The 27,024-nt window shown below is 49.2% G+C and overlaps 1 protein-coding gene across 1 annotated transcript; it reads right to left on the bottom strand.

Moving 5' to 3' along the window:
* Nucleotides 1-11,008: 11,008 nt before the first annotated feature.
* RBP7 (retinol binding protein 7) lies at nucleotides 11,009-26,808 on the bottom strand. Its single transcript, XM_030324525.1, has 4 exons — nucleotides 26,716-26,808; nucleotides 13,822-14,000; nucleotides 13,598-13,699; nucleotides 11,009-11,258 (listed from the first exon to the last, which is right to left on the bottom strand). The coding sequence occupies exons 1-4, from the start codon at nucleotides 26,786-26,788 to the stop codon at nucleotides 11,208-11,210; spliced, it is 405 nt and encodes a 134-aa protein (XP_030180385.1). The 5' UTR covers nucleotides 26,789-26,808; the 3' UTR covers nucleotides 11,009-11,207.
* Nucleotides 26,809-27,024: the final 216 nt, after the last annotated feature.

Genomic DNA, 27,024 nt, shown 5'->3' with positions numbered 1-27,024 from the left:
GAACGGTTCTGATGCAGGCTGGCTGGGTCCAAGGACCCAGAGGAGGATCCTGTAGGGGCAGCCAAGAGAGTCCTTGGTTTTGCACAGGAGAGAAACCAAACACGAGCCAAGAGGAAGGGACAGCAGAGTTTATTAAAGATAAACAGAGAGCACAGATATGGACAGAGCATCCGAGAGACTCAGAAAGAAAAAGAGTGAGTCTCGTCTTTGCTTGGGATCCAGGGTTTCTATTGAGGATTGCAGTGCGGTGACGTGTCTTCTCAGGCATCCAGAAACAAAGACAAGTTTTAGGTACTTGCCCGAAGTCACGTGTGCCCTGAATCCAGGGGTCTTAGTGAGTCAGTGGTCTGGAAAGTGTTCGTGACAAGGCTGCCCGGTCAGTCTCCAGATGTTATCTATTGTGCTGTAAGACTCTAAAGAAATTGTTAAATTCTTGACTTTTACAAGGCGTGTGTAAGGTGGGGGTTAAGTCTGAGCAAGAAAAGAAGTAGGAAAAGGAGTGAAAAAAGCAGTTTTTCACGGGGTCCCTCTATTTTCCCTGTCTCCGTTCCAAAACGTCTTTCCAGAATGAGCTTAAAGCAGTGAGATATAAAAATATATATTTGGTCTTTATCGCTGGCTCCTGGGACAGAGTCCCGAAAACGCTTGGTATTTCCTGAATGATACAAGTGTCTACCAGCATTCCTAAAGGAGTCCCTTTGGAGCACACCTAAGTTTATGCTAATGAAGTGGCTTGGGGTGGGTCCCAGAGATAGCTTCAGGATGGGGGCAGCTCCCGGAGGCTGGAAACCCTCTGTCCCAGCCACCAAATCCCAGGAGTAGGTGGGGGACTGGAGATTGAGCTCTGTAAAAACTCTTGAACCGTGAGAGTGTCCTGATTGGTGAACGTGTGAAGGTACTGAGAGGGTGATACACGTGGGGAGGATGTGGAAACTGCCAACCTGCCCCACCGTCCCCCACCCCCCTTCCCCGCCCCCCCAGTACCCAGCCCTGAGCATCTCCTCTATCTGGCTGTCCCTGAGTCATTTTATTTCTACTAAACCAGCAATAGGAAGGGGAGCGCTTTCCCGAGTTCTGTGAGTCACTCTAGCAGCACATAACCCAACCGGAGGCAGCTGTCACGGGACCCTCCAAATTTGGAGTCATCCGGGCAAAGTGTAGGCAGCCTGGGCACCCCGTTTGCGGTTGGCCTCGGAAGTAGAGGCAGTCTCGTAGGACTGAGCCCTTGAACGTGGCGGGTTTGGTGCTCCCTCCAATTAGATAACGTCAGAGATGAGTTGAATTGCCGCACCCCGGAGAATCAGAGAATCAGTTACTGGGGAAACTCCACATATTTTGTGTCACAACGAATCTCAGAAGCGATGAAAAGCCAAAAGGCTGCTGTCCGCAAGCCAGGAAGCAGGCTTTCGCGAGGAACCGAAATCTGCCACCTTGATCTTGGACTTCCCGGCTCCCCAAACCGGGAGGCATAAAATGTCTGTGGTTTAAATCCTCCCAGCCTATGGCATTTGGCTCCAGCAGTCCGAGCCGCCCAAGGCAGAGATGGGTCCCGATAAGGGGGACGCGGCTGCCACGCACACCCGCAAAAGCAGAAACAGTCACGGGAAGAAGCTGGGAGGGTTTCGAGGCGCAGCGAGAAGCAGCCCAGACTGCAGAGAAGAGACTGCTCAAAGCGGTTCCGATGAAGGCTCGGGAGGGAGGGAGAAAGCGCCCACCTTCTCACGAGCAAAACGTTGGTGGGGGGGGGGGGCGAAGGCCGCTCCGATGAGTTCTCAGACGGAAATGGGGAACGTGTTTTCGGACGGTGGGGAAAAGGCAATCGTTGTGATAAAGCGGCACAGGACTCGGCCAAATGGTCTTGGTGTTCCGGTGCTTTGAGGAAGGCTTGGTTCCCCCTGACCGCTGAGCGTGATTAAATGCAAGGGGAGAGAAAGGCAGTGAAGGAGGATGGCTAGATAAGAAGGAAGCGGAGCCTGAAGATTTGGACAGTTCTCGGCCTGTCCATATGGCAAGAAAACCCAGAAGGGTGTTTAATAAAAAGAAAACATCAAGGATGTGGCCGGCTGACCGTTTGACAAGGTTAGCTTGGGTGTGAACCATGGACCTAATCAGCCATCTCAACAGAGGTCAGAAAGAGAGGACTATACCAGCAGAGACACCGACCATTGGAACTAAAGGGACAGAGGAAGCAGGGCCACAGGAAGGAAGGCGGTTGGAATTCTGAGATCCTACAGGACCAGGTCATACTGCTATTCAGCTGTGAACATGCGCTCTTGAAGAAAAAGGAAGAATGGAACACCTGGCTGTTCAGTCCTTAGAGCATATGACTCTTTGAAAACATTTTTTTTAATGTTTATTTATTTTTGACAGAGAGAGAGAGACAGAGCACAAGCAGGGGAGGGGCAGAGAGAGAGGGAGGCACAGAGTCCGAAGCAGGCCCCAGGCTCTGAGCTGTCAGCACAGAGCCCGACGCGGGGCTCAAACCCACAAACTGTGAGATCATGACCTGAGCCGAAGTCCGACTGAGCCACCCAGGCGCCCCACCACTTTCTTCTTTTTTTAAGTATTTTTTTTAAAGTTTATTTATTTTGAGAGAGAGAGTGAGAAAGAGAGGGCAAGCATGGGGGAGGGCAGAGAGAGAGAGAGAAAGAATCCCAAGCAGGGTCCCCACTGTCAGCAACAAGCCCAATGTGGGGCTCCATCCCACGAACCGTGAGATCATGACCTGAGCCAAAACCAAGAGTCAGATGCTTAACTGACTGAGCCACCCAGGTGCCACTCTTCTTCTTCTTCTTTTTAAAGTTTATTTATTTTGAGAGAGAGAGAGAGCACAAACAAGGAAGGGATGGGGGTGGGGGGGAGAGAATCCCAAGCAGGCTCTGAGCCACCAGCACAGAGCCTGATGCAGGACTTGATCCTAAGAACTCTGAGATCACAGCCCGAGCCAAAACCAAGAGTTTGAACAGACTGAGCCCCCCAGGTGCCATCCCCCTTTCTTTTTTCTGATTTCTCCCTTTGGGAATAGAAATGTCTATCCTGTGCCTGCCCACCACTGTGGGTTTTGGAAACCCAAAACTTATCTGATTTTACAGGTTCATAGCTGGAGAGGAATTTTGCCTCTGGATGAATCATACCACAAATCTCACCTGTGTCTGATTAAGATGATGTTTAGATGAGACTTTGGACTTCAGACTTTGCAGTTGATGCCAGGAGTTAAGAATTTGGGGGCTTTTGAGAAGGAATGAATGTATTTTGCATGCGATAAGAACATGAGTTGGGGGAGGGGCCAGGAGTAGAATGTTGGGAGTAGAATGTTGTTTGTCGTCAGGTCTGTGCTTTAATCCCCCCATCTATGGTGGTTTGTCATAGCTTCGTGAGCTACTAAGACCTCCAAACAGTGGAATCTTCGCCAGAAAAAGGAGGGAAGTACTGACATGGATGAGCCTTGAAAACACAGTGTCAAATTAAAGGTATCAGACACACGGGCCTCGGGGTGGCTCAGTCAGTTGAGCATCAAGACTCTTGATTTCAGCTCAGGTCATGAGCTCACGGTTTGTGGGATTGAGTTCTGAGTCGGGCTCTGCACCGACAGCTTGGAGCCTGCTTGGGATTCTCTGTCTCCCTCTTTCTGTGCTCCTCCCCAGCTCTCTTTCTCTCTCTCTCTCTCTCTCTCTCAAAATAAATAAATAAACGTTAAAAAAGAGATATCAGATGGGGCACCTGGTTGACTCAGTCAACCAGACTTCTGCTCAGGACATGATCTCAAAGTTCCTGGTGGATTCGGGCCCCGCGTCGGGCCCTGCACTGACAGGGGGAGGCTGCTTGGGATTCTCTCTCTCTTTCTCTGCCCCTCCCCCACTTGCACGTACTCTCTGTTTAAATAATAAATAAACTTAAAAAAAAGATATCAGATACAAAAGATCATGATTGTCATATTGTATGATTCCATTTATATGAAACATCCAGAACAGCCCATTCCATAGAAACAGAAAGTAGATTAATGCTTGCCAGGGCTGTGGGGGAAGGGCTGACTGCAAATGGGTAAGGGGTTTCCATTTGAGGTTACGAGAAAGTTCTAGGACAGGACAGTGGTAGTTGCACGACATTGCGAATGTACTTACTGTCACTGAATTGTACACTTAAAAAAAATTTTTTTTAATGTTTATTTTTGAAAGAGAGAGAGACAGAGTGCGAGCCGGGGAGGGTCAGAGAGAGAGGGAGACACGGAATCTGAAGCAGGCTCCATGCTCTGAGCTGTCAGCACAGAGCCCGATGCAGAGCTAGAACTCACAAACTGCGAGATCCTGACCTGAGCCAAAATCGGAGGCTTAATCCATGGAGCCACCCAGGTGCCTCAACACTTTCAAAGGGAATAGGGGCACCTGGGTGGCTCTGACCGTTAAGCGTCCGACTCTTGGTTCCAGCTCAGGTCAGGATCTCACAATTCGTGAGTTCGAGCCCGAGCAGGGCTCTGCATTGACGCTTCGAAGCCTGCTTGGGATTCTCTCTCTGCCTCTGTCTCTGCCTCCCCTCTGCTCTCTCTTGCTCTCAAAATAAATAAAGTTAAAAAAAATTAACGGAAAGGAATTTTGACGAATGCTACAGCAGGGACGAGCCTTGAAGATTTAAGCTATGTAAAAATAAGCCGGCCACGAACGACAAATGTGATTCCATTTACGTGAGTAGTGTAATGTAAGAGGCAGAAAGCAGAATGGTGGTTGCCAGGAGCTGGGAGGGAGGGAGGGAATGGGGAGTTAGTGTTTAACGGGGACAGAGTTTCAATTTGGGAAGAGGGAAAGTTCTGCAGATGGATGGTGGTGATGGCTGCACAGCACTGTGAGTGTATTTAATGCAAATGCACTCTACTCTTTTTTTGAAAATTTTTAAAACGTGTATTCATTTTTGAAAGACAGAGAGAGACAGAGCACTAGCGGGGGAGGGGCAGAGAGAGAGGGAGACACAGATTCTGAAGCGGGCTCCGGGCTCTCAGCACAGAGCCGGATGCGGGGCTCCAACCCACGAACCCTGAGATCATGGCCTGAGCCGAAGTCTGACCCTAAACCGAATGAGCCACCCAGGCGCCCCCAAATGCACGGTACTCTTAAAAAAACAGTTAATACGATAACATTTTGTTATGTAAACAAAATACCCTAAATCTAAAAACTAAAAAAAAAAAAAAAAAAAAAAAAAGGGCGGGGGTGGGGGGCCGCCTGGGTCGCTCAGCTGGTTAAGCCCCTGACTCTGGATTTTGGCTCAGGTCATAATCTCACAATTCGCGAGATCCAGCCCCTGTCGGGCTCTGCCCTGACAGCACAGAGCCGGCTTGGGATTCTGTGTCTCTCCTCTCTCGCTGCCCCTCCCCCCCCTCAAAATAAATAAACATTTTTTTTTTTTTTTTTAAAGAGAGAGCCCCCTGCCTCCTCAGTGGACGGGCAGAGGAGGTGCGGCTCGGCCACCAGGGGGCGCTCCCCACACCACGACCCTACCTCAGTCTGGAGCCGCCTAGGACCTGCCTGGAGGAGCCGGGATTTCCAGGCTCCGGAAGGCAGCGTGAGGGGGCGGGGCAGCCACCACGGTGTCACCCCGCCCCGCAGGCCACCGCCACCACGCCACCAACTGAGTCTCTGGGGGAGCCGCGCAGTCTGGGAGAGGCGGTGGCGGGGAGGGGGGTGGGTGCTGGGGAAGAGGAGGGGGTAGGGGGTAGACGGAGGGGGTGGGCGCCCCCGCTGGCCTGGTGCCACGTGACCCCACTGCTCTGTGTCTGGGGCCAAAATAAGTCCTGGGGGAAGCTGGGTGCCGTCTTTTCCTTAGCGCCTTCTTTCCCTTGGACAGTGTGAAGGGTGAGTCTCAGCAGGTGGCATTTTTCCGTGTGATTTCAAACACTTTCCTTAAAAAACGCCCGAAGACACAGATCGGGGCGGAGGGAAAAGAAGGTTCAAAGTTAAAACAAGGGCCCACCTTGATTTCCTGGGGTGCTTAAGTGAGGGATTGTTGTTAGACATTTTCTAGGAGCGCCTGGCTGGCTTAGAAGGTGGCAGGCGGGACTCTAGATCTCAGGGTCATGAGTTCGAGCCCCACAGTGGGCCTGGAGATTACTTACATACATATATATTTTTATTTTATTAAAAAATTAAAAAAAAAATTTTTTAATGTTTTTTATTTATTTTTGAGACAGAGAGAGAGCATGAGCAGGGGAGGGGCAAAGAGAGGAGGAGACACAGAATCTGAAGCGGGCTCCAGGCTCTGAGCTCTCAGCACAAAGCCCGACGCAGAGCTCGCACTCAGAAGCTGTGAGATCATGACCTGAGCCGAAGTCGGACACTTAACCGACTGAGCCACTCGGCGCTCCAGATATGTCTTTTTTTTTTTTTTTTTAATTTTTTTTTTCAACGTTTATTTATTTTTGGGACAGAGAGAGACAGAGCATGAACGGGGGAGGGGCAGAGAGAGAGGGAGACACAGAATCGGAAACAGGCTCCAGGCTCCGAGCCATCAGCCCAGAGCCCGACGCGGGGCTCGAACTCACGGACCGCGAGATCGTGACCTGGCTGAAGTCGGACGCTTAACCGACTGCGCCACCCAGGCGCCCCATCTTTTTTTTTTTTTTTAAAGAAACATATCACATCTTTGTGTTTTTATTTATTTATATATTCTTAAGTAACCTCCTCAACCAACGTGGGGCTCGAACTCACAACCCAGAGATCCAGAGTCGCATGCTCTTCTAATTGAGCCAGCCAGGAGTCCCGAAAGTCTTTTTAGGTTTGTTTTATTTTAATCAGGATAATGCATAAGCATATTGCATTTGATTGATGAGACTCCTACTTTGTTACCTCTCTTAATTTAGAACAAGCCTCCTTACCCCTATTTTTATCATGCTATGTTATCGGGTGACATAATCACTTATTTGTCTTCTAGAATTGAATTCCCCACATTCCTTATGAACCAGTAGTTAGATTTACAGGCTGATTTAGTTCCTTTTTTGAAAAAGGATTCACAGAGGGGCGCCTGGGTGGCTCAGTCGGTTAAGCGTCCGACCTCCGCTCAGGCCATGATCTCATGGTTCGCGGTTCAAGGTTCGAGCCCCACGTAGGGCTCTGTGCCGACGGCCCGGAGCCTGGAGCCTGCTTCAGATTCTGTGTCACCCTCTCTCTGCCTCTCCCCAGCTCAGGCTCAGTCTCTCTCTGTCTCTCTCTCTCTCTCTCAAAAATAAACATTAAAATTAAAAAAAAAAAAAGAAAGAAAGAAAGGAGAAGAGAAAGGATTCCCAGGTACTCCTATGGCCATCTCTTAATGCATCATGTCATACACACACAGTACCCGGCCCCACCTTGAGTGATAAGATTAATCAGTGGGTTCCTGTGGGGGTGTCAGCCTGACCCGTTCATTTCAAAGACTCTCTTAAGGCTACGTAGAATCACGTTCTCAACCACTGATGATGATTATTACTCGGGGCCATCCTTTCCTCGAAGGGTGAAAAATGGTGATCTTCTGAATCTGCTATTCTTTTCCCATCTATCAGTTGCCATCCTATAAATAAGAACTTCGCCTCCTTCACTATTTGCTTCATCTGAACTAGAGTTTGCACAAGAAAGGCAGAGAACTGCCGCAGGTTATTCGCTGCTGCTTTGGGTCGAGTCCTGTGCCAGAAGGAGGGGTGAGGGCCAGCCAGAATGGAGCTGGTTAGCCTGCAGGCAGAGGTAAAGGGGGGCACAGCTTTGCTAAAAGAGATGTAAAGTCACCGCTTCTGTGTCCTGAACTGAAGTTGGTGCTTCCAGGGGCCGCAAAGCAGCAAATCTTAGCAGATGAGACTCCCAAGAGTTCTCCCAGAGGCGACCTCGTCTCTGCGTACTCCCAGCCTTGCACCCTCAGCCTCCCGGCTGCATCTGTAGCACGTCACACATCCTCACCCCAGGGCATTTGCACTGATTCTGTACCCCCCACCCCCTGCTAACCACACAGCTTGTTCCTCACCTTGAGACTCACTTTTGTGAGTCTTTTTTTTTTTTTTTTTTTTTTTTTAGAGAGGGAGAGAGCATGTGCAAACGGGAGAGGGATGGGGGGAGAGAGAGAGAGAGAGATAGAGAGAGAGAGAGAGAGAGAATATGAATCTCAAGCAGGCTCCATGCTCAGCACAGAGCCCTGGTATCATGACCCAAGCTGAAATCAAGAGTCGGACGCTTGACTGACTGAGCCCGCCAGGCGCCCCTCTGAGTCCTTCTTAACCATCTTACTTGAAGGTCACCACCAACATCCTGAGGTATTATTTTTCTGTAGCTCTTACCACTATGTGATGCACTCTATTTTTAACTTATGTTTATAATCTCCTCCTCCCATGGGAGTGGAAGGTCCAAGAGCGGAGAAACTTTTCATTTTGTTCCCTGCCAAATTCCGGGCATTTGCACATTTGTTCGTATTTGGATAAATTCACAAATGTTGATAAAATTCTGCCTCCCACAAGAGCCGACTGTCTCTCGTGGCCTCCAGGCAGAGCCGTTACGTTAGGGAGCAGGAGATTTCCACAAAGGGGAGCCCTCACAGCCCACGGCCCCCCATTCAGATTACTCATCACGCAATTCTCAAATCTGATGTCGATCTACAACGTCAGCTAATCCACTTACTACCTGATTCTACCCTGAAACAATTTCATAGTCTTTCTGTTTGGTGGGGTCACAATAGCTCATTGGACTGACAATCTTCTAACTTTTTCTGGCTCTGAAGTCACTCTTCCTTCCTTCCTTCCTTTCTTTTCTTTCTTTCCTTTTTTAATGTTCACTTATTTTTGAGAGAGAGCACAAGCAGAGGGGGAGCAGAGAGAGAGGAAGACACAGAATCTGAAGCAGGCTCCAGGCTCTGAGTTGGCAGCACACAGCCTGATGCGGGGCTCAAACTCACTGACTGCGAGATCATGACTCGAGCCGAAGACAGACGCTTAACTGACTGAGCCAGCCAGGGGCCCCTGATGTCATCGTGTCTAAGGGTCAAACTAACAAGCTGGTTTCTGTTAGTTGGAGCAAGAGTGACATCTGATACCGGGACTTTAATGTCTCACTGAAGTCTGTCATTACCTGCACACTGCCAGCTCCTTCCAGGCATAGACCTTTACTCAGCTGTTCTCCTCGGTGCCCTAAAGCCCAGCTTAGAGCCTAGCACATCGTAGGCGCTCAGTGGACATTAGTCCTCTGCTGACTTTCCTTCTCCTGCATAGACTCGGTGATCCAGGGACTAGTTACTCCCTCGCAAGACTCCCTGAAACTACCCCCACGTTCCTTCCACTCGTCGGCCAAACGCTGTCTATACTCGCTCACCTCCTCTGGTCCCACGCTCCTGGTGTGCTGGCCCAGCGCCGGTACCACTGCTGCTTGCCTTCTGGCCGCCTAGGCCGTCTCAGCCAGGGCCCTTCACTGCGTCCGCCCTGAAACGTTCCCTGCCCTCGCTTCCCGGGTGCCGCCCCTCTGTCCCCCCTTCTCGCAGCTCTTGTATCTCAGGCTTCTCTCTCACTTTAGCTCTTTTTTTAAAATTTATTTATCTTGAGAGCTCAAGCAGGGGAGGGGCACAGAGAGAGGAGCAGAGAAACCCCAAGTAGGAACCACGCTGCTGTCACGGGGCCTGATGAAGGGCCTGAACCCACGAGCCACGAGATCACGACCTGAGCTAAAACCAAGAAGCAGACGACCAACCGACTGAGCCACCCGGGCACCCCTCTCTCACTTTAAACTCAGTGTCCCCGGGGCGCCTGGCTGGCTCAGTCGGGGGAGCGTGCAACTCATGATCTCAGGGTTGTGAGTTCAAGCCCCATGTTGGGTGTAGGGATTACTTATAAATAAAATCTTAAAACGCGCACACACACACACACACACACACAATGTCCAGCACAGTCTCATCCATATGCATAGTTTATATGCTTGGCATCATCTCCTGACAGCCTGGCTTGTACTGGGCACAGCACTTCAAAATCCAGACCTCATTCTTCTGATTGTGTTACCTTCTTTCTTTTTTTAATGCTTATTAATTTACTTTGAGAAAGGGGAGGGAGGAATGGGCAGAGAGAGAGAGGAGAGAGAATCCCCAGCAAGCCCCGCACTAACAAGCACAGGGCCCGAGGTGGGGCTCGATCCCACGAACCATGAGACCTGAGCTGAAACCAAGAGCCAGAGGCTTAACCGACTGAGCCATCCTGTGTCGGCGCCCCTGTGTTGCCTTCTTTCCAGTTGGCCTTGCCCTTCCTTCCTACAGCTTCCTGAACACCAAACAGGCCATCTTCCTCCTCCTCCATCATCCCTACAGGTCATCCACCACCTTGGACTATGGATTCGGTGTCGTAAATAATTAGCTGTTTCTCTCCAGCCCCCAGTCCATTCACTGTATTTGAGACTTGGGCCCCAGGTGCTCCTGACCTTCACCATCTCACACCGGGATTGCCGGCAGCACTTTCTAGCACTGCCTCCTGAATTGCAAGCCCCGCCCACAGCCTCTTCTTCCAACTGTAGTCAGAGTTCCTTCTGTGAGCCAGCCCGGCCGTGCAGATCTTCCGCTTAGTGCCAGCAACCGCCACCCTGTCACTTTGGGGGACACATCTTCCCTCTGTAACCCGACATTCGAGAGTCGTCACGATAGGGCCGCTGCCTGCCTTCCAGGCTCCCGTGGCATCTCTCGCACTCAGCCCGCATACCCCCACGCTGCAGGGGAAGCAATGTTTCGGGTCTTCAAACATCCCTCCCCTCACCCCAGCCTTTCACCTAGAAGGCTTCCCGATGCTTCCTGCTTACCTGCGCTTCCGGTCCCCGCCCCTCCGCCACCCCTGCCCCTTGCCACCACTGGCCCATCCCCTCCCGGGCTCTCAGGGCTGCCTGTGCTGATCACCGCTGTTCAGACGTCTCGCTTGTCCATTTTCCCCACGAGCCCTTGGAGACGGAATTACATCCTGTTCATTGGTGTGTCCGTGGTGCGCCTGGAAGGTTTTCAAATACTTCTTAAAATAATGGCACACGCTACATCTAGAAGGAAAAAGTCAGAGGCGTTGGACAGGTTTATTGAAACTGAGCAGTTTTCCCACAATCCGAGTAAATGGCTTCGGGGACAGGTGGTGAGGCGTCTCCCTGACCACAAGTTCCCGTCGCCAAACCCGGACAGAGTAACATCTGTTCATTTGGGAAGAGGAGTCACCATTAAGGCTGCTGTCACACGTGGGCTCTGGGGACGGAGACAGCTCAGGCTCTCTGGAAAGTCTGTTTGCACACTTGGCCTTCACAGAACATTTCCTAGGGAAAGGGGAAGGGGAGAAGAAAGATGAGTTGGCATGTGGGCTATTGATTATTATTACTCACAGCACTTCTGACAGCAGGGCTGGGGTGTCTCTTCCGACCCTGCTCCTCCAGCTCGGTGACACCAACCGGGTGTCCAACAATTCAACTCAATTCTGACACCGACGACCCAGAGCTAGTGCAGACCCCACAGGTTAAGGGCTCGGCCTCCCAAAACTGCCCCAACTTTAGACATCAAACACCCAGTCCCCGGCCACCCAAACCTCTGACTGAGCAGCTATTAAATGGGGATTCCCACGCCCCTTTCCTCAGGGTCAGGAATTTGCTAGAACGGCTCACAGAAATGGCTTGGGATTCTGTCTCCCTCTCTCTCTGCCCCTCTCCCGCTTGTTCTCTATCTCTCTCTATGGAGAGCTTTATTATAAAGGATACAACTCAAGAACAGCCAAGTAGAGAGGTGCATAGGACACAGGATGGGGGGTGTGTGTGCGGAACTTCCACGGGCCCTTCAGGGGGCCCACTCTCCCAGTGCGTCGATGTTCTCAACAACTAGGAAGCTCTCCAACCTTTCTCATTTAGGGGTGTTGGTGGGGGTTTCCTTATGTAGGCATGACTGATAAATCTTCGGCCATCTGGGAGACCCCGGCCCCCAGTCATCTCATTAGCCTACAGAGGACACTCATTACTCTGGAGATCCCAGGGGTTTTAGGAACCAGACACCAAGACCAAACATTGATTCTGTGTTCTATCACAGCATGTAAGAATTGTCCTGTGAGTGTCCTTAGAGCAAGGACCCTTCTCTCCTCTGCTTGGGCAGAGTTATGTCAAGGACGGATGCATGCAATTTGCACATTACCTCTTACAGTCAACTAACCTATATCCTCAAACGTATTTGTCTTTCTTCGTAGTTCCATATTACATTTTTGTGATGGCAAGTGTCTTAATTTTGATTTTATCGTCAGAAGAATGTCAGATTTGTCGATCTAGAATCAAAATATCTTTTTTTTTTTTTTTTTTAAGTAAGCTCTACACCCAATGTGGTGCATGAACTCACAACCCCGAGATCAAGAGTCACCTGCTCCTACCTACTTAGCCAGCCAGGTGCCCCAAGAATCAAAATATCTTCAGTGTCTGTGCGATCAAAGACTATCGAGACCTTCAAAGACACGCCTAACTTTAACGTAAGTGCTCTAACTTTGTTTCCACGGTTCTGGCCAAGATCTCACATACATTAAGGCAAAAAGGCATAGAGTTGAAAGCATACATTTTTGTCAGCCCTGGATTTGACTCGCTACTCACCAGCCATGGAGAGTTTCTAAATCTGAATCTCTTCATTTGTAAATGGGAAAAATAGAGTCCCTTTCACAGGACTGTCTTAAAGACCAAGTGAGATAAGACACGCAAGGATTTAGCACCGTAGTTGAGCACAAAGTCGACTCAAGAAATATCAGCGATTATAATATATATAGCAGGAAGCAATTCTCATTTACAAAGCCATGATCAATCCTTGATGTACAATTTTATGCCTTCTAAATTATATTTAGAAATTATTGAATAGCTTGAGCTAGAACTTGCCCGTTCATGGAGTGCTGGGGGCATTGGCGATTGACACACTCTTCTGGAAGTAAGGCAATGAGGTAGCAAGAGGCAACGATGTGTGTGCCTCTGACCAGGATCCTCTCTGTGAATTCTTCCGAAGGAAATAAACACATGGATGCAAAAAAGCTCTATTTACATGAATTTAAGCAATAGCAGGGGCGCCTGGGCGGCCCAGTCCATTAAGCATCTGACTCTTGACTTTGGCTCAGGTCGTGATCTCACAGTTTGTGAGTTTGAGCCTCGCATCAGGCTCTGAGCTGACGGCGGGGAACCTGCTTGGGATTCTGTCTCCCTCTCTCTCTCTGCCCCTCTCCCACTTGTTCTCTCTCTCTCTCTCTAAATAAAAATAAACTTAAAAAAAAAAAAAGCAGTAGCAGAAAACATCCTGAAACAATACCCTGGACACTGAAATTAAGGAAATGTTTTTCAAAAATGATATTCACCGACCTGATGGAATATTAAGCAGCCTGTAGCTCCCTTATTGTATACGTATATATGTATATGTATGTATATATGCTCAGGTCATGATCCCAGGGTTGTGGGATCAAGCCCCGCATTGGGCTCTGCGATGAGCATAGAACTTGCTCGGGATTCTCTCCCTCTCCCTCTCTGTGCCCCTCCCCCACCAAAATAAACAAACATTCAAAAAAAAAAAACAAACCCAAATGGTGGATTAGAATGGTGGGGTTGCTGTCGTGTTTTAATATTGTATCATAAGAATGAAAGGTGGCAATCACCAGGTGGAGTTTGTCCCCTTCGATCCAATGGGTCCAGCCTCTGTTCTTCTTTTCCCCCTTCTGGACGCAGGTGAGTCTGTCACTGTCCCAGGTGACCAGGCTCTGCGTGAGAGAGGGGAGAAAATGCTGGCTTGTGCTGGCAGTGTCCTCAAAGTGATCCCAAGCAGGACGCGGAGTTAATCTCGCCAAATCAAGGGCCTAGGTTATCACTTGAATTCTTTTACCTTGCATTTTCTGTTATCCAGGCCTTTATTCTCTTCCTCGAATTCTTCTCCAACTGTAAACGTAACAAGGTAGTTCCTCAGGCTGCTGTATGTGTGGATGGTGAAAGAATTCCCATTTTGCTCAATCACTTTCTGTGGCTTCAGCAACTTGGCTATCTTACGAGTGGCAAAGTCAATACCTTAAAAATAATTTTTAAAAAAGAAAAAAAAAATCTCAACATTCACTCGAGATGCAAAAGCGAAGGGTTTGGCAGCTGCCCTCCAAACCACTGTATTTCATAGCTAATGTTTCTTTTACGATTTCAATGCCGCTTGTTGTCAAAATTGGATCTGTAGGGAGTTATCCTGGCAAAGCTCCATCTAGAGGCTTGATTAAAAAGCTTGACCAAGGGGCACCTGGGTGGCTCCATTGGTTGAGCGTGGGATTCTTGGTTCCGGCTCGGGTCATGATCTCCTGGTTCCTGGGTTAGAGCCCCGCATCGGGCTCTGTGCTGACAGTGTGGAGTCTGCTTGGGATTCTCTCTCCCTCTCTCTCTCTCTCTGCCTCTCCTCTGTTCATGAGTTCAAGCCCCATGTCAGCCTCTGCACTGGCGGTGTGGGGCCTGTTTAGGATTCTCTGTCTTTCTGCCTCTCTCTCTCTCTCTCTCAAAAATACATGAAAAAAAAAAAAAAAAAAAAGCTTGACCAGCCTTCAGGGAAGAGTCATTGGTGGGCTGTGCCTTGGGTTACGGATTTGCAGCTGGGCCCGGAAGAAGCCGTTCCAGGAGCTCCCCCAGGGGCTGGCAAGAGGACACAGAAGCCAAGGGGACAGGGCTCAGGTCCCAGCCCAAACTCAAACACAGCAACTCTGCCTTTGTCTGCTTTATGTATTTACACTTTTTGAAATTGCAGTTTATTTATTTATTTTGAAAGCATGAGCAGGGGAGGGGCAGAGAGAGGGAGAGAGAGAATCCTAAGCAGGCTCTGTGCAGTCAGCACGGAGTCTGACACGGGGCTCGAACTCACAAACTCTGAGATTGTGATCTGAGCTGAAACCAAGAATCAGATGCTTAAGTGACTGGGCCACCCAGGCGCCCCTGTATTTACACTTTTTTTTTAAGTTTATTTATTCATTTCTGAGAGAGAGAGAGAGAGAGAGAGAGAGAGAGAGAGAGAATCTGAAGCGGGCTCCAGGCTCTGAGCTGTCAGCACAAAGCCCGAGGTGGGGCTTGAACCCACAAACCATGAGATCATGACCTGACCCTAAGTGGGATGCTCAACTGAATGAGCCACCCAGGCGCCCCTGTATTTACACTTTAAGACAGCATTTGAACAGTGTCTGAATGACACACACAAAAGTCAAAAGCCATGCACTCATGCATACAGTATTGTACATTTGGAAATCTTTAATAAACCTTAAAACAGAGCCACACACAGAAACACGGAATGCTGAGGAGAGACAGGTTTTGATAGACGGTGGACTCGAACTCCGTTTTCCTGTTAACAGCTTTGAGCACATTATGTAGCTAGAAGTAACTGTTGCTATTTCATTTATTTATTTATTAAATAACCTGTGTCTGACACGGGGCTCGAATTCATGACCCTGTGACCAAGAGTCACAGGTTCTACTGACGGAGCCAGCCCGGCAACTGTTGCTATTTTAAGTAGAGTAGCCAGGGGGCGCCTGGGTGGCTCAGTTGGTTAAGCTTCTGACTTCAGCTCAGGTCAGGATCTCGTCAATGGTCCCGTGGCTTCCAGCCCCGTGTCAGGCTCTGTGCTGACAGCTCGGAGCCCGGAGCCCGCTTCGGATTCTGTGTCTCCCTCTCTCTCTGCCTCTCCCCCACTCATGCTCTGTCTCTCAAAAGTGAATAAATGTTAAATTTTTTTTTTTTTAAACTACGACAGCCAGGTGACACTTCAGCCAGGAGAGGTCCCAGGGAGCCCAGGGACACCCGCAAGGATGTGCAGATGGGTTCAGGAACCACCAGGAGTCTGGGGTGGCTGGAGCATAATGAGGGAGAATAAGGAGGGGGGAGGATCTTGAGACGAAATGTGGGGGTACCATAAGAACCACTGGGCTCTAACTCAGAGAAAATGAAGTCAGATGGGTGCCACTGGACTGTTAGGAGCAGGTGACATGGTCTCCCTGGCAGAGAGCCACCACTGGATGCCAGCTCATCACCTACCATTTCTATGAGACCTAGGACATGGTTCTCCCATGTCAGGATTGTCCTATTATGTAAAACAAATGTCCAGGAATCTTCATTTAAGAGAGTTACGTGCCTCATTGGAGGTAGTTTGGTTCTATCTTTTTTTTTTTTAAGTTTTTTTTTTTTTAATGTTTATTTATTTTTGAGACAGAGAGAGACAGAGCATGAACGGGGGAGGGTCAGAGAGAGGGAGACACAGAATCTGAAACAGGCTCCAGGCTCTGAGCTGTCAGCACAGAGCCCGACACGGGGCTCGAACTCACGGACTGTGAGATCATGACCTGAGCCGAAGTCGGCCGCTTAACCGACCGAGCCACCTAGGCGCCCCATTTGGTTCTATCTTTTAAAATTTTACAGTAACCTCTACATCCAACATGGGGCTCAAACTTAAAACCCAGAGATCAAGAGTTGCAGGCTCTATCGACCGCACCAGTCAGGTGCCCCCCGAGTTGACCCCTATTTGTTTTAAAGATTTTTTTAATGTTTACTTATTTTAAAGTTTATTTATTTTGAGAGCAGAGGGAGGAGAGAGAGAGAGAGAGAGAGAGAGAGAGAGAGAGAGAGAGAATATATCTCAAGCAGGCTCCATGCTGTCAGCACAGACCCCGATGCAGCACTTGAACCCATGAACCACGAGGCCATGACCTGAGCCAAAGTCGGACCCTTAACCACTGAGCCACCCAGGTACCCCAGAAACAGAGAGAGAGAGAGGGAGAGGCAGAGGGAGAAGGAGAAAGAGAATCTCAAGCAGGCTTCATGCCCAATGCAGAGCCCGACTTGGGGCTAGATGTCACGAGCGTGAGATGGTAACCTGAGCTGAAATCAAGAGTCGGACACCGAAGTGATGAGCCAAGCGCTCCATTAGGGATTTTAGGTTTTTTTGTTTTGTTTTGTTTTAATGTTCATTTATTTTTGACAGAGACAGAGATAGAATGCAAGTGGGTTGGGGCAGAGAGAGAGAGGGAGACACAGAATCCGAAGCAGGCTCCAGGCTGTCAGCACAGAGCCTGACGCGGGGCTCGAACTCCCAAGCCGTGAGATGATGACCTGAGCCGAAGTCGGATGCTCAACCGACTGAGCCACCCAGGCGCCCCTAAGGATTTTAGTTTTAAGTAATCCCTACACCCAACGTGGAGCTTGAACTCACCACTCCGAGATCAAGAGTCTCACGCTCCACTGACTAAGCCAGCAAGACACGAACCCCTGTTTTAATCTGTTTGCCTAACAGATTCATTTTTATCTGACATGAACTGCTACTGACATCATTTCCAGTCCAGGAAAATTGGCCAAGCAATGAGCAGGGCCCCTGCAGTATTTCTAAACTCCAAATATAAGATAAATGTCCTTATTTTGAGAAAACCTTTTTTTTGTTTGTTTTAATTTTTAAGTAATCTGTCCAATCAACATGGGGCTCGAACTCACAACCCTGAGATGAAGAGTTGTTTGTTCTACCAAGTGAGCCAGCCAGGTGCCCAAGAAACTTTTTTTTTCTTTTTTTTACATTTAAGTATTGAGGCTAAACCCTTAAATATTTATCCCATTATTAAAAAGACCAAGCCAAATTTAAAAGTTATTGCTGACTTTCCTTAAACACCACTGTGTAAGTCAAACAAAACCAACATAACCAACCAAATAAAAAACAAACTTTAGGTTATTACTTTAGATCAGTTATGGTTTTAAAACCTGTAAGCCCCAAGTTGGGTGTAGAGATTACTTAAAAATAAAATCTTTAGGGGCGCTTGGGTGGCTCAGTCAGTTAAGTGTCTGACTTCCGCTCAGGTCATGATCTTGCAGATCGAGAGTTCGAGCCCCACATCAGACTCACTGCTGTCAGCATGGACCTGCTTGGGATCCTCTGTCTCTCTCTCTGCCGCTCCACCTCTCACACACTCTCTGTCTCTCTCAAAAATAAGTAACCATTTTTCTGGGGCGCCTGGGTAGCTCAGTCGGTTGGGCGTCCGACTTCGGCTCAGGTCATGATCTCACAGTCTGTGAGTTCGAGCCCCGCGTCGGGCTCTGGGCTGACAGCTCAGAGCCTGGGGCCTGCTTCCGATTCTGTGTCTCCCTCTCTCTCTGCCCCTCCCCCGTTCATGCTCTGTCTCTCTCACTCTCAAAAATGAATAAATGTTAAAAAAAAAAAAAGTAAACATTTTTAAAAAATTAAAAAAGAGTAAGTTAAATAATATAAAATCTTTAATAGTAAGTTAAAATCTTCAAGGGATGCTTGCTGGGTCAGTTGGTAGAGCATGTGTCTCTTGATCTCAGGATCATGAGTTCAAGCCCCTCGTCAGGCTCTGTGCGGACAGCTCAGAGCCTGGAACCTGCTTCGGATTCTGTGTCTCCCTCTCTCTCTACCCCACCCCTGCTTGCATTCTGTTTCTCTGTCTCTCAAAAATGAATGAATGTTAAAAAAAAATTTTTTTTTAAATACTGGAGAAGATTCCTGGAGCTTGTTGAACAGTAGCTTTAAGAAGAGACACACTTTTTTTTTTCTTTTTTTTTTTTAAGAGAGAGAGAAAGAGTTCAAGCAGGGGAGAGAGGCAGAGGGAGACAGAGAATCCCAACCAGGCTCCACACTCAGGAGGGAGCCTGACACAGGGCTAGATCCCATGACCCCAGGATTATGATCTGAACTGAAATCGAGTCAGACATGCAACTGACTGAGCCACCCAGGTGCCCTGAGGGACACACTTTCTTAAAGCTGTGGCACCACCCTGCCCTCTCTCTAGGCCAAAGACATACTTATTTTTATTAATTATTTTTTTTTTAATTTTTTTTTCCACGTTTATTTATTTTTGGGACAGAGAGAGACAGAGCATGAACCGGGGAGGGGCAGAGAGAGAGGGAGACACAGAATTGGAAACAGGCTCCAGGCTCTGAGCCATCAGCCCAGAGCCCGACGCGGGGCTCGAACTCACGGACCGTGAGATCGTGACCTGGCTGAAGTCGGACGCTTAACCGACTGCGCCACCCAGGCGCCCCTATTAATTATTTTTTTTAATGTTTATTGAGAGAGAGAGAGAGAGAGAGAGTGTGTGTGTGTGTGCGCGCGCGCGCGCGCGCACGCGCGCGCGCGTGCGAGGGGGAGGGGCAGAGAGAGAGAAAGAGAGAGAAAGGGAGAGAGAGAATCCCAAGCAGGCTCTGCCCTATCAGGGCAGGGACCTACGCAGAGCTCGATCCCACCAACCATGAGATCATGACCTGAGCTGAAATCAAGCGACGGATGCTCAACCGACTGAGCCACCCAGGCACCCAGGGAAATGACATATTTAAATACACTTTACTGGGGGTGGGAGTAGGGGTAGAGAGATCAAAGTTCTAAATGCGCAGTCGCTGTACTTAGGAATTTATAACAAGGAAGGTGAAAACAGAATAATCAAAGTTTCCCTTTAAGAAGAGAATCTGCTCCAATGAAAGGAAAATTAAAAACAATCTTCTCGAACCCAAAAACACCTTGATTATTCCAGTTCTGTGTCATAAATCCCTTCCGTGTGCTATGTGCTTATTTTTTAAAAGAATCTAAATGTTAAGACATTGTGTAGTTTACTAAGCACTTTGTTAAGTTCATTATTCAGCCAGGACAGAGATCTCAAGCTGTTTTTTGTCAAAAGGGACAGATTTCCTGGGTGGATATTTCTCCCATCAAAAAAAAAAAAAAGGTAATAAGGGTCCTCTGGTTTTTATTATAGGAGCTATCTTTAGTTGCCTGACTATAAACCTCTGTCTTTAACAAACATGTTTTAATTCATTCTGTAAAGTCATAAGACATGGCTATGTTAGGAGAGAATGCTAATTCACAAAATGTACTTATTAATCAATTCAAACAACTGAATTTAAAATGAACCTTAGTTTTTAAAAATAATTTTTAATGTTTATTTCTTTTTGAGAGACAGAGAGAGACAGAGTGCAAGCTGGGGAGGGGCAGAGAGGGAGAGGGAGACACAGAATCCGAAGCAGGCTCCAGGCTCCGAGCTGTCAGCACAGAGCCTGATGCAGAGCTTGAACTCACGAACGGTGAGATCGTGACCTGAGCTGAAGTTGGACGCTTAACCCACTAAGCCACTCAGGCACCCCTGTAATTTTTTTAAAATGTAATGTAGGACTTATTGTGAGTTTTCTACTGAAGTCTCCTTGCAGTACAGCTTTTCTGTTGTGATAAAATATACATAACATAAAACGTATCATTTTACCTATTTTTAGGCATACAATTTCATGGTGTTAAATATATTCATAATGTTTTACAACCACCACCATTATCCAATTCCAGAACTTTTTCATTATCCCGAGCAGAAACTCTGTTCTTGATGGGGTTCAGGTCACGTTACCCCAAAATATGGTAGCTTGGCATACTGAATAGTTCAAGTTGAACGAATTTGAGGAATGGTTTGTGCTAGAAGAACTTTCTGATTTTTCCCTGAGGCCGGTCCTAAGACCCTCACATGAGAGGTGCCCTCTCTATAAGGGAGGATAGGAACATCCTGATCTCTGAAAACATGGGACATAGAAAGGAACTTGAAGAACAGGGTTTGCAAACCAAGTTTCTAAGTTCACTTGCTATTTTTCAACTCTAGAATTTCTATTTGTTTCTTTTTTCAACTCTGTTCTGTTACCTTCATATGGATTCTGGGTCCTTGCCAAAATTAAGCTCAGCGTAACTGCTTCATAGTCTATTTCTGATAATCCTGGCATCTGGAGACACCATTTCTATTGTTTGTTGTTTCTATTGATCCTTGCTATTGGGGTCTTTTTATCTCTTGGCAGCTTTGTTGAGGTACAAAGAACACATACATATGTTCTTTACATACATATAAACATATGTACAAAGAACAGTACATATCTAATATGTGCAATTTAACATGTTTGGACTCAAGCAAACATTCATGGTCCCATCACCTCGATCACCGCACACAGACATTATCCAACACCTCCCAGAGTTTTCCTGTCATGGGTTTTTATCTCCTTAGGTAGTTGTCTAACTGTGATTATTTACTGGGCATTGTTTCTGTACAAACAATTCAAGAACTTGCATGATGTTCTCTTCCTCCAAAAAGGGTTTTTTGGGGGCGCCTGGGTGGCTCAGTCGGTTAAGCGTCCGACTTCAGCCAGGTCACGATCTCGCGGTCCGTGAGTTCGAGCCCCGCGTCGGGCTCTGGGCTGATGGCTCGGAGCCTGGAGCCTGTTTCCGATTCTGTGTCTCCCTCTCTCTCTGCCCCTCCCCCGTTCATGCTCTGTCTCTCTCTGTCCCAAAAATAAATAAACGTTGAAAAAAAAAAAAAAGTAGTTCAAAAAGGGTTTTTTGTTTTTAAATTGCTTTTAAGGCCACTAGCTACCTGGAAGTACTTTTTTTCTAAGAGAGAGAGCACAAGTGGGGGAGGGGGGGAGGGAGGGGGGGAGGGAGAGAGAGAGAGAGAGAGAGAGAGAGAGAGAGATTGAGAATCTTAAGCAGGCTCCACTCTCAGCGTGGAGCCCAACGTGGGGCTCGATCCCCTGACCCTGGGATCCTGACCTGAGCCGAAATCAAGGGTTGGACTCACAACCAACTGAGCCACCCAGGTGCCCCTATCTGAAAGCACTTTATGTTGTTGTTTTTTTTTTTTTTTTTAACGTTTATTTATTTTTGAGACAGAGAGAGACAGAGCATGAACGGGGGAGGGTCAGAGAGAGGGAGACACAGAATCTGAAACAGGCTCCAGGCTCTGAGCTGTCAGCACAGAGCCCGACGCGGGGCTTGAACTCACGGACCGCAAGATCATGACCTGAGCCGAAGTCAGCGGCTTAACCAACTGAGCCACCCAGGCGCCCCTGAAAGCACTTTAATTCAAGTTCAGGTCTTGAGATTTTTCTCGACCACCAAGATGATTGAAAGTGAAACAACAGTCTATTCAAAAGCTATTTACCTCCAGGTCTCCCTTACTCCTCAGGTACGGAATTCTACCCAGAGGAGGGTGTTTACAGAGTGTCCACCCTTGACCAACTCAGGACTCCCACTCTTGCCCCCTCCACCGATCCCATGAAGCTCCCCAAACTGCAGCTGAATCTCCCAAAGAGCATGAGGTACGAACCGTCCTAAGTGCTGGGCTCGCCTCTCCGGATTCTTCTTTCCTAGACCTCAGCATGATAATTTGTCATTATTCTGGTAGCTCTCTGATGTTCCCTAAGAAGTTTTAAAATATACATATACATTTGGTCTAGCTTAATTTAGCTGTCTTCTTTGAGAGAGTTAGTATAAGTAAATTAGCTTGCCATTAGCAGAGGCAAAAGTCCTCAGGGAAGGTCTGAACACTTCCGCATAGGTTGGCATTAGAATATACATAAATAGGGACAATCGGTTTTACGGCACAGTTGAACAGCCCAGGGGCTGGGGTGTTCCTATCCCGGGACCTGAGCACTCAGTTGAAAAAGCCTCATCTAACTTTTGACTCCCCCAAGCCTTCACTACCGATAGTCTCCTGTTGACCGGAAGCCTTCCCGATAACATAAACAATTAATACACATTTTGTATGTTATATGTATTATATGCTGTATTCCTACAATAAAGTAAGCTAGAGAAAAGATGATGTTAGCAAGAAAATCATAAGGAAAAGAAATTAGATGAACAATTCTGTACTGTATTTATATATATATAAAAAAAATCCTCATATAAGGGGACCTGCACAGTTGTCCTACCCACCTACCTACCTTCTGCAGTTGTCCTAATGATGACTTGATGCATCAAAGAGCCCTACTTCTTAAATTTTAATTTGCATCTGAATCACCTGAGAATCCGGTTAAATGCAGATTCTGATTCCGTAGGTCTGGGATCCAGGGTGAGACACAGAATCTGCAGGCTAAGAAAATCCTGCTAGTTCTAGAGAAACAAAACCTACACCCATCTGGTCCTGAGCCCCTAATCTGCCCAGGGGGGAAACGGGTTGACCCTGGCTGGAGTCCATGTTCTTTACACACAGAAGGCAGAAGAGAGTGTTGACATACGAGTAGCAATGTGGCCAAATCATTTTCTTCTCAGCTCGTTAGGAACTGGCAATAAGTTTTAAGTCTGATTTCAGCTACTGTATGAAATGCTAAGAGATATCTCGGTTTGTAATTTAGATACCTAGAATATCAGATCTGGTCCAGCTACCTCGCTTAACAAATGAAGAAAGTAAAGGAACTCAGGGGTTATGTAACTTTTTAAAAAATGTTTATTTATTTTTGAGAGAGAGAGAGAGCATGAGCAGGGGAGGGGCAGAGAGAGAGGGAGACACGGAATCCGAAGCAGGCTCCAGCCTCCGAGCTGTCAGCACAGAGCCTGACTCGAGGCTGGAACTCACAGCCGGGCTGTGAGATCATGACCTGAGCTGAAGTCAGATGCTTAATGCTTAACCGACTGAGCCACCCAGGCGCCCCAGGGGTTATGGAACTGTGATTCTATTACCAACTATCGACGGCAAGGTTATCTGCGTTTCCGCTTAGCTGCTCTGTTACATCAAGTAGCCTCTCAATTCCAGAAATCCTTAGCACACTCACATTTCTTGTGGAAAAGAGATTGCAAGTAAGAGTTAAGTGTGTTGTCTGGATCCAGCATCTTTCTGGAACCTGAACCCGAAGGAAGAAAAGGGGTTGTGAGGCAGGATGCTGACTCAATCTCCATGGCTTGTGAGTTGGATGATAAATAAATGTAAGTCACGGAAATAAATAAACAGCCTCTGTTAGCCCCTAGGATCTAATACAGTGGCAGATAATTGTGAAGCCTGTATTGACATCATGGGAAAAACAAGTTAGACAAGCAAGACAGTGTGGGGACAGGTGAACGATGGACTAACACACATTTGAAAAACACTAATTGCAACACTGAAAAGGCTGCTTTGTGGGGCGCCTGGCTCAGTCAGTTAAGCGTCTGACTTCAGCCCAGGGCATGATCTCACGGTTCGTGGGTTTGAGCTCCACATCAGGCTCTGTCCTGGTGGTGTGGAGTCTGCTTGGGATTCTCTCTCTCTCCTTCTCTCTCACTCTCCTCTTGCTCTCCGCCCCTTCCCCACTTGGTCTCTCTCTCAAAATAAATAAATAAACTTTAAAAAAGAAAAAAAAGGGGCGCCTGGGTGGCTCAGTCGGTTAAGCGTCCGACTTCGGCTCAGGTCATGATCTCACGGTCCATGAGTTCGAGCCCCGCGTCGGGCTCTGTGCTGCCAGCTCAGAGCCTGGAGCCTGCTTCGGATTCTGTGTCTCCCTCTCTCTCTGCCCCTCCCCTGCTCATGCTCTGTCTCTCTCTGTCTCAAAGATAAATAAAAACATTAAAAAAAAGGAGCCTGCTTTGTGATACCAGATGGATTAGCTCAAGATGTCTTCCCACACTTGCATGGATGGCCGACTCCGTTCCGTTTGGTCTCAGAGGTTTGCTCCAAAAGCCATGGAAATTGCCAGAAACAAAGTATACAGCAAGGCAAAGTTCAAAGCCATCACCTGATATTTAACACTTTATCCTCCACACGAGTAAACCAGATACCAGCCAGATAGATCAGGGAAGAAAGTGCTTATGGTCACATGCCTCCCCTAATTTGGCAGGTGGAGAGACAAGGAAACCATCAGGACCTACCGCCTTTGGGAAGAATAAGCGTTAATTCCTTCTTGGAAGTTGGAAACAGAAAGGCAATGAGATTCAGGTTGAAGTAAGCAGAACGTACCACCCCCAAATACACCACTTCGGCACATTGATTATTATATTGAACTGCAGACGGCTGGGAAGAAGCTGACGGAAGAAAAGCTCTCTGCCCTCCCCCGCCCCCACTGGCCCCAAAGCAGGACCTACTTTCGTAAAGTTGTCCCCCGTCCCTCACCGTTCCCGACAGACGCAAGTCAGGGAGGCGACTCTAGACTCTAGCCAACCTGGAGAGGGCACCAGAAGAATCATAATAAAAAACCTTCCCAACCAGCCCTTATTTTGTTAGTTCTCGCCCGGCTAAGATGCTCTATAGATGGGCTCAAGTTCCAGCCACTCCGCACTGAGTGCCGGCATCGGCATCGTGTCTTCACCAGGCAGGTGTTAACTAACTTCTGCTTGTTAATCTGTCTTCTGTTAGCCTAATTCAGGGGCCCCAGGCAATGGACCTAAAATGGGATGAGGACAAAAGACTTCTTCCCTTCAGGACAGCATTTTGTGTCCTTCTGAATCAGACTTAGCTTGAGAAGCTCCAGACGTCCCTACTCAAGGTGGGAAGGGAGGAGAGAAACCCACCGAAGGCACAGAAATCTTAAAAACACACTGGAGCCACAGAACCGTACATTTCTAAATGGTTAAAATGCCCAATTTTATGTTTTGTATATTTTACCACCATTTTTTAAAGGAAAAAAACCAAAACTGGACTCCTCTCTTTCAATTTACAGATGGAAAAAACGAAGACCCAGTGTCAAATAATGAGAAGAAGCCAGAGGAAACACCAGGTCCCCATACTTCCAGCAGCTGGAGACCGTCTGTCAAAAGTGCCACTGATTGGTGTCATTCAGGAGAAAGCGCTGGGCACGCGGGGCTCCACCCACCAAATCTGAAGAATGAGACTCAGGGCAGGACAAACTGGGACTGGGTAAGGAAGGGAGGCCTTCTAACCACCAAGGGTGGGGAACATTCTTCAAACGCTCTGGGAAGCAAGGACATGGGTCAGACCCCCGCCACCCCCCTGGTGGCCACAGAGTCCCCCTTCCTCTGTGCAGACCAGGCTGTCCTTTAAGCGCTGGGAAGCCGGGCAGGGGGCAAAGAAGCGACCCCTCCGGGCACCCACGATAGTCCTCGGGGCTGGCACTGTGTCCTAGGGGCCGAGAGGAGTGGCTTCTAAGGGGTGTGGGTTTCTGGTCCTCACTCAAGCCCTGGCGGGGAGAAGGGAGTCAGGAAGCTAAAGATTCCCAAGGCGATTCCCCAACTCGAGAGGGCGCCAGAGTCACCGGGCGGGGGCACCTCCTGCACCTGAGCGCGCCCGGAGCTGCCCCCACCCGGAGGGTGGCGACCTCCCTGGCAGAGCCACCGGGCTCCAGGAAGCGCAGAGACGGCTGCCCAGAGCCCCGCGGCAGAGGGGTCGGGGCGCCCCCTCACCGGCAGGACCCCATCGTGCCCCAAGTCCCCTTGCGAGGTGCCCGGCGACCCAGGTGTCCCCCGGTGGGGCAGGAGCCTTGACCGCAGGGCCGGTAGCGACTGACGGATGGATAGGGGGGAGGGACGGGCGACGGGGAGAAGGAAGGACCAGGGGACGAGGGGGGACAGAAGTGGGACGTGGGGACCGATGATGGAAAGGGTGGGGGGGGGACGGGGTGGGGAGACAGGGAGATGTCAGGACCAGGGGATGGGGGTGGGGACAAAGGATGGTCCGAGGTAGTGACACGGGATGGGGAGACGCGAATACAAGGGGGGCGGCGGGAAAGGGGGTGGGGGGCGTGGTACCAGGGGACAGAGGACGAAAAGATGGGGGACAGGGGGACGGGGGATGGAGGACGGGGGCTACGGGGACCAGAGGACCCAGAGACGGAGAGACGGGGGCGGAGCGGGGGTACAGGGGGGCAGGGGGACGGGGGGCTACGGGGACCAGAGGATCGGGAGACGGAGAGACGCGGGCGGGGTGGGGGTACGGAGGCCCGAGGACGGGGTGGGGGCGGCAGGGCGGGGGTCAGGGGGACGGGGGACGGCGAGGCCAGGCGGGGCCGCCTCAGCCTCAAGCCGGGACGGCCGCCCCTCCCGTCCTACCTAAGGCCAGCATGTAGCCGTCGAAGTTGTCGCTGCTGAGCAGGTTCCAGGTGCCGCTGAGGTCGGCGGGCATGGCGGGGCAGGGCGACAGTGGCCGGCGGGCGGCGGGGCCTCGGCCTATCTGCGGGGCCGGGGCGGGGGGGGGGGGGGGGGCGTGCCCGGGCGGGACCGCGGTGGGGACAGCAGCGCGGGGAGGCGGAGCCCTGCGGAGCGGAGCGGGGGACGCACCTCTTGGTCCCCAGCCCGTTCCGCCGCGCTTTTCTGTGCTCGCGGACACTCCTGCATCCCCGGGCCTCCCCGCTCCTGCTC

This window comes from Lynx canadensis, chromosome C1, assembly GCF_007474595.2.
Source record: "Lynx canadensis isolate LIC74 chromosome C1, mLynCan4.pri.v2, whole genome shotgun sequence".
NCBI classification, from domain to species: Eukaryota; Metazoa; Chordata; class Mammalia; order Carnivora; family Felidae; genus Lynx; species Lynx canadensis.
The sequence above is the reverse complement of the archived record's forward strand: the minus strand, read 5'-3'. Positions and strand labels throughout refer to the sequence as shown.

Bases quoted from the DNA above. Each gene is read 5' to 3' on its own strand.
- RBP7 (XM_030324525.1), bottom strand. From the start codon at position 26,788: ATGCCCGCCGACCTCAGCGGCACCTGGAACCTGCTCAGCAGCGACAAC. The intron at 14,001-26,715 runs GTAGGACGGGAG...ATTATTTTTAAG, and splicing joins CGGCTACATGCTGGCCTTAG to GTATTGACTTTGCCACTCGT. The intron at 13,700-13,821 runs GTAAAAGAATTC...TCTCTCACGCAG, and splicing joins TGGATAACAGAAAATGCAAG to AGCCTGGTCACCTGGGACAG.